The sequence below is a fragment of the Leopardus geoffroyi genome, chromosome D1, assembly GCF_018350155.1.
Source record: "Leopardus geoffroyi isolate Oge1 chromosome D1, O.geoffroyi_Oge1_pat1.0, whole genome shotgun sequence".
Classification (NCBI taxonomy): domain Eukaryota; kingdom Metazoa; phylum Chordata; class Mammalia; order Carnivora; family Felidae; genus Leopardus; species Leopardus geoffroyi.
In genome coordinates, this window is record NC_059329.1 from 2,305,434 (window position 1) to 2,311,433 (window position 6,000).

At 52.6% G+C, this 6,000-nt stretch overlaps 1 protein-coding gene across 2 annotated transcripts in view; it reads right to left on the reverse strand.

Annotated features, from left to right (window-relative positions):
* PDGFD (platelet derived growth factor D) overlaps window positions 1–4,443 on the reverse strand; it is a 219,727-nt gene extending 215,284 nt beyond the window's left edge. Inside the window, exon 1 of one of the 2 annotated variants that reach the window (XM_045482604.1) lies at window positions 4,164–4,443. In XM_045482604.1, the coding sequence (XP_045338560.1) occupies window positions 4,164–4,287 (124 nt within the window). In that variant the 5' untranslated portion in view covers window positions 4,288–4,443. The remainder of the gene's footprint in view (window positions 1–4,163) is intronic. The other variant, XM_045482603.1, reaches the window with a different exon arrangement.
* Between the last annotated feature and the right edge of the window lie 1,557 nt (window positions 4,444–6,000).

Consider the following 6,000-nt stretch of genomic DNA (forward strand, 5'->3'; position numbering starts at 1 on the left):
CATTTCCTACTACAGTGTATGTCCACCAGTTTCAACCCACCCATTTAGAAGAATCCGTATTAAACAAGCAAGTCAAAGTTATATTACATTTAAAATATGTGATCACTAGGCTCTATGAGATCATGAAACTTTAATATCCTCAGAGTCGAAAAGAAAATATGAACACAGAAGAACATAAGAGCTGACCCTAATGCGATTCTTCGCTTTCAGTCACTTAAAAAAAAATTATTGTAAATTAATACTGCAGTGTATAGAATAGACATCCTATAGATAGGAGCGTGTGTGTCTGTGTCTGTGTGTGTGTATATATATATATAGGATATTGTATGTCAGTTTTACTTCAAAATACAAACCAACCCCAACCATTAATTGTCCTCTGCCTTGTCGCCTAAAAGATCTGACGTTCACATGGAAGTCGACGTGTGGTCATCGCTGGTGACAACAGAGACCCATATTATCCAAAACGCAAGCTTGACTCCTTAGAGATCCAAGGCCACAATTAGTAAAACTGCAAGCCTGTCGCTAGACAGTGATAAAGTGACAGACACTTCAGGCACCGGCGTGGCAAACAAACAAACAAAACTAAATTCAGAATCATTTCCCACCAGCACCTGAAAAAAAAAAAAAAAACACAGAAAACAACAAAATGGATCAAGAGAACAAAGAGTGCGTCTGCACCCTCGGCGGCTTCCCACACCAACTAGGAAGTTCTATCTAAATTTAAAAACAAATGAGTAGGGGCGCCTGGGTGGCTCAGGCGGTGGAGCGTCCGACTTCGGCTCAGGTCACCATCTGAGGGTTCATGGGCTCAAGCCCCGCGTCGGGCTCTGTGCCGACCGCTCGGAGCCTGGCACTGTGCTTCCGGTTCTGTCTCCCTCCATCGCTGCCCCTCCCCCCTCTCAAAAATAACGATCAAAAAACCAATAAAATGAATACAAATAAAAATAAGGAAGTGACACCGTCGGTTAACTGCTACCTTTACGCTTCTGATCCACACTGAGCAAGCAATGCTGGTTGTGACCAGTTATCACCAAAACACCAACTGTGCAGGCACGGAAATAAGAAGAGGTAGGAATGGGTGTCAAAGGCAAACCAGCGAAAGAAGAACAAATATGATACCAGGAGAAGTATAAACATGCAATTGAGTTTTGCAAACTGTTATACTGGAATCCTTCCTAGCCAGACGGTCTACTTTCCCTCAGAGGCAGGGACCAAATCCCACCACCACTGGGTCACCTTCACCCATTCTGCAGCTACAGCGAACGGGTCTGCCGATAACCCTTTTACAACAAGAACACGTTGTGACGGAGAGTTCTGGAAGGCCGGGAGACCGCGGCAGACCAGCCTCCCACACTGGGTACAAGGAGATCATCCCGTATCCGTTCTAACACTTCCCTGTCGTTTCTAGCAATGCCGGCTATCTGGAGCTATCAGCTACAAACAGAATGAAAACAAGGTCTGTGGGTGCATCAGGCTGCACAGAACCCCCACCCCCACCCCCGCGTTCGTGCCCATGACAGGATGCCCTCCCTGTTTGCTCCGATCTTGGCTGCAGCATTGGGAGCAGCTAATCGGGTCAGTGGGAAGAAATTGATGGGACTCAAGGGTGAATGAAGATGCTTCCATCACCAGATACAGGTTTCTAAAACCCCTGGCCAAGAGTCACGGCTAATTTTTGGCTGTGATTTCCTACCACTTGTAATCCGAGAGCCAGCTCGTCCAAGGACGCCAAATTAACGTTTGAAAACTTTGACCTTCTGTATTTCCCCCTGTCCTCCCCTGTCTTAATCTGACAGTGCAAAGGTCAAGACTATCTATCGTCTCCCTTCACCAAGGAACTCTGGGAGAATAAGTTAAAAACGTCTGGAATCAGAGGTTTTAATTTAATAAATGATTATTTTCCCTCATCACCTTAACTGTTGTGATGAAAACTTTCCAGACAACGTCTAGACTTTTTCAAAGACCCCTTATTCTCACACCCTCACCAGAACTCTGCGGCACCGTTTCTCAACTGAGTTTTGGCTTTTTTTTTTTTTTTTCCATTGTCATCATTTGCCCTTCAGAAGCTTGTTTAGACTTTTTTTTTTTTTTTTTTTTTTTTTTTACTAATCACGTCCCTTCCTATGACATGCTCACACTGCAGATATACTGTCTACCTACCTCTTTACACATATGGGCCCTTCAGAGGACCACAAACCATCATACTAGTCAAGATTTTTTCACCCTCCAAGATCTGATTTTGCTGCTTTGGGGGCAATTTTGGGTCTCTTTGAAAAAACATGCCCTGTGACACTGAAAATATGCTGCCTTTTAAAAATTCCCTAAATTAAAAACCCATTATGAGTATGAACTTTGCTTTACTCCGTATATAACAATTTTTTTAATCTAACCTTCTCCACCCCACCCCCCCCCATTTTGTTTGTAAAATGAGACCGACATTGAGGAAAAGCGCTGAGCAATCCAAATTAATCAAAGTGTGTGTGTGTATATATACTGTTAGGAAGTTGCAAAACAGCTTGAACTAAAATATGAATAAATCGATCCAGGCTAGCTTTTGAAATTTTGAGGAAACAAAGCATGTACCATATAGACTAGATAGATGAACAGTGTTTTAACAATGAAAACTAAAAGGCAAGCATGCTTTAAAAAAAAATATTACAAGCTGCAGGACTGGGTTTTAGTTGGAATCTTGGGTTAATGGGCAATGGTTACACACTTTCCATTTTCTGTCCTTGACGTCTTGTAAGTGATACTTGGGAGGCTAAGGATTGCAAAATTATGGCTATGAAGTCATGCAAATTATACATGGCATTTTATTCGACACAGCCTAGAGGGCATATAAAGTGCAAACGTTAACAAACATAAAATCTCAAACTAGGAGAAAAGATCGTCCCCGGTGGAAACATAAACGAGTGAAGCAAAATTATAAAAGTTTGGTCTTGAGCCCACACCTTTTTTTTTTTAAGTGCTAGTAAGAAAATTCTGTGCTTTCACTGAGATGGAGGGTGTTCAAATAGGCACTGGTGGGGTGTTGTACATAAAAACATCGCGGTAAAGTGACGCTGGGAGCAGGGGGCATCTTCTGGCCGGGAGGTGACTCTTGAGGCTTCCCTGGGCCCCCTGCACACGCCTACGTCACTTCCTGTGACTTGCACACACTGAAATCCATAGTGTATCTGTCACCAGAAAATACAGTAAAGTCTTTTCAAAGTTCAAAAGCCTTTCAGCAAAGTCCAAATTCAGGGCACACCAAGAGAGAAACTGATAAGGGAACAAGATGGCCAATATAAATTCACCGAGGACACACACTGCCAAGTCAAACAGTGAAGCCAGCCTGGGGAGTTCCTTGGGGATGTGTTAGAACTTCACGCGGACAGACAGACAGAAAGATACTATTACTGAAGGAAAAAAACCCAAAAACCTAGGGGTCAGTTCGGGTAAGGTGGGAGACACAGCTTCTGATTCCTGGGAACACGAGTTGCAGGTGAGAATAAAGGGATACATCAAGTTCAGACCTGGGGGGTAGCCCACCGAGAAGCTGACCTAGGTGTCCCCCAGATAAGGGACACAAACAGGCCGGCCTGGGGCCCACGGGGCTTGCTGTACAAACCCTTGTGCTTGTGCCAACACAGGGAGACCTTCTGTGCCTGGAAAGTCACCCTGCGTTGCGGTGAAAGCCCAGTGTCCCCCCGACCCTGAGCTTCGGAGCCAGCGCTGCGCCCCCAGAGGAGGGTCACTGTGGGGACAAACAGCACACATGCTGCACACGGGCACCTCCCCCACATAATCAGTACAGCTGTCACCCTGGTCCAGGCTGACTGCGGGACACAAGGACATCATTCCCTGTCCTCCCGTGGCTACAAGACACATAAGTCGCCCAGACAAAGCCCCTCCCGAGCCCCCATCTACCCGAGTCTCAAGTGCACACAGCCTGACCCGGGGCGGCGCCGGGACGTGGGGACCTGCCCCCTCGGGGGCCCTGAGCCACCTGACCCCCCCCCCCCCCGCCACCACCCACCCCCCTCCCCCGGAACAGGGACAGCACCCGCCGCCGCGGAGCCTTACCGCGCGTCCCAGGAAAGTTTCCCTGTCCCTACAGAAGCGGACGACGGCGACACGTCGGTGACCCGGCGCACGACCCGGCAAACGCGCGAGCCCCTTACCATCTCTCCGGAGGCCGGCGGCGCGCAGGGCCCGCAGGGACGCGCTCTGCGGGGCCGCGGGGGCGTCCCGACAGCCGCACAGGTTGGCGCACACCAGGGTGTAGACGAGACCGAGCGGGCGCATTGGGCCGGCGACCCGAGACGCCGGGCCTGGGCGCTCCCTGCACCGCCCGCTGGAGCGCGTGTGGCCGCCGGCAAAGCCGAGCGGGACGCACAACAGGTTGGCGCGGGCCCGCCCCCTCCGGCGCCCCGCCCCGCCCCGGCGCTCGGGACGGGCCGGCCCCACCTGCCCCGGCCCTGGGGTCGGGGAGAAATGGCCAGCGCCACCTACCCCTCCCCGCGGGGGTGGGGAGCCCAGCCGGCCCCACCTGCCCTGGCCCCGATAGGGGGCAGCTCCAGGCCCAGGGCCTCCCCACCAAGGGTCTGCTGCTGCTTGCACACAGGGCGGGACTCACCGCTTGGGGGGGTGGGGGTGCTTGGGGATGGGGGCCTAGCCGGGGGGGGGGGGGGGGGGGGGCGCGAGGGGGGGGGCGCGAGGGGGGGTGCTTGGGGATGGGGGCCTAGGCGGGGGGGGGGGGCGCGAGGGGGGGTGCTTGGGGATGGGGGCCTAGGCGGGGGGGGGGGCGCGAGGGGGGGTGCTTGGGGATGGGGGCGTTGGCGGTGGGGGGATGGGGGGTGTTTGGGGACGGGGCATTGGCTGTGGGGGGTGGGGGGAGTGCTTGGGGATGGGGGCCTTGGCATTGGGGGTGTAGGGCTTGTGGATGGGACCTTGGGCGGGGGGAGTTCTTGGTGATAGGGCCTTGGCGATGTGGGTGGGGGCTTGGGGATGAGGCCGTGGGGGTGGGGGGTTTGGGGGGCTTGGGGATGGGGCCTTGGCGATGGGGGGAAGTATTGGGATGGGGCCTTGGCGGGGTGAGGGGGGACATGGGGAGGGGGCCTTGGTGGTGGTGGGGATTGGGGGGATGCTTGGGGATGGGGCCTTGGCAGTGGGGGTGGGGATAGGGCCTCACACGGCTGGGGGTTTGGGGATGGAGCCTTGGCGGGAGAGGGGGGGGCACGTGGATGAGGCCTGCAGTCGTCAGTGTTCAGTTTGCAGTGGCTCAGATCAGATCCTGCTTAGTGAGGATGTGACCGGGTGAGGCAGCAAGAGGGTGCGAGGTTAAGGAGCTCCAGTGAGCGTGACCTTAGCAGGGTCCAGGTCATTTCTCAGGGTGGGTGGGGAGTGGGCAGGTCTTTCTTATCTTACAGGGCTCTACCCATGGGGTGTAGTGTACAAGACATGGTCAAGGGCCTTTTATATGCCCACCCACAGCCCCTGCGCATACAAGGGGTTAGAGGTCAGGGGGGCCTCAGCAGGGGCACACTGGCAAGGTGGAGTTGGGAGAGCATCACATTCTGTTCCTTCGTGGTCCTCAGCAGGAGGCAGGGACATCAGGCCTTAGGGCCTCCCTGCTCTCAGTATATGGGAGTTCAGAGGTCCAGACAACTCACTCTAGATTCTAGAAACTTCTACATTCACATCTACTTCCCCGGGCTAACCAACTGTATTTGGAACAGGAGTGGGTCTCACCTCTGCTGCTTCCTAGCTTTGTCGCCTTGAGTAAAGCACTTGACCTCTGGAGCCTCAGTGTCTTTACTTAGAAAAGGGAGGTAGCAATTTTTAGTTTGTATGGTTTCGGTGAGAATTATATGAAATGATTTTAGTAGATAGCTCTGTAAGTGATTCAAATCCAAATTCAGCAGTTCACTGGGGAGCCCTAGAAGAGACATTTTCTAGTCTCGTGTAGGCCCCCCAGTCCCTGGCAGTCTGGGGTGTGAGAAGTAAGTGATCTCCACA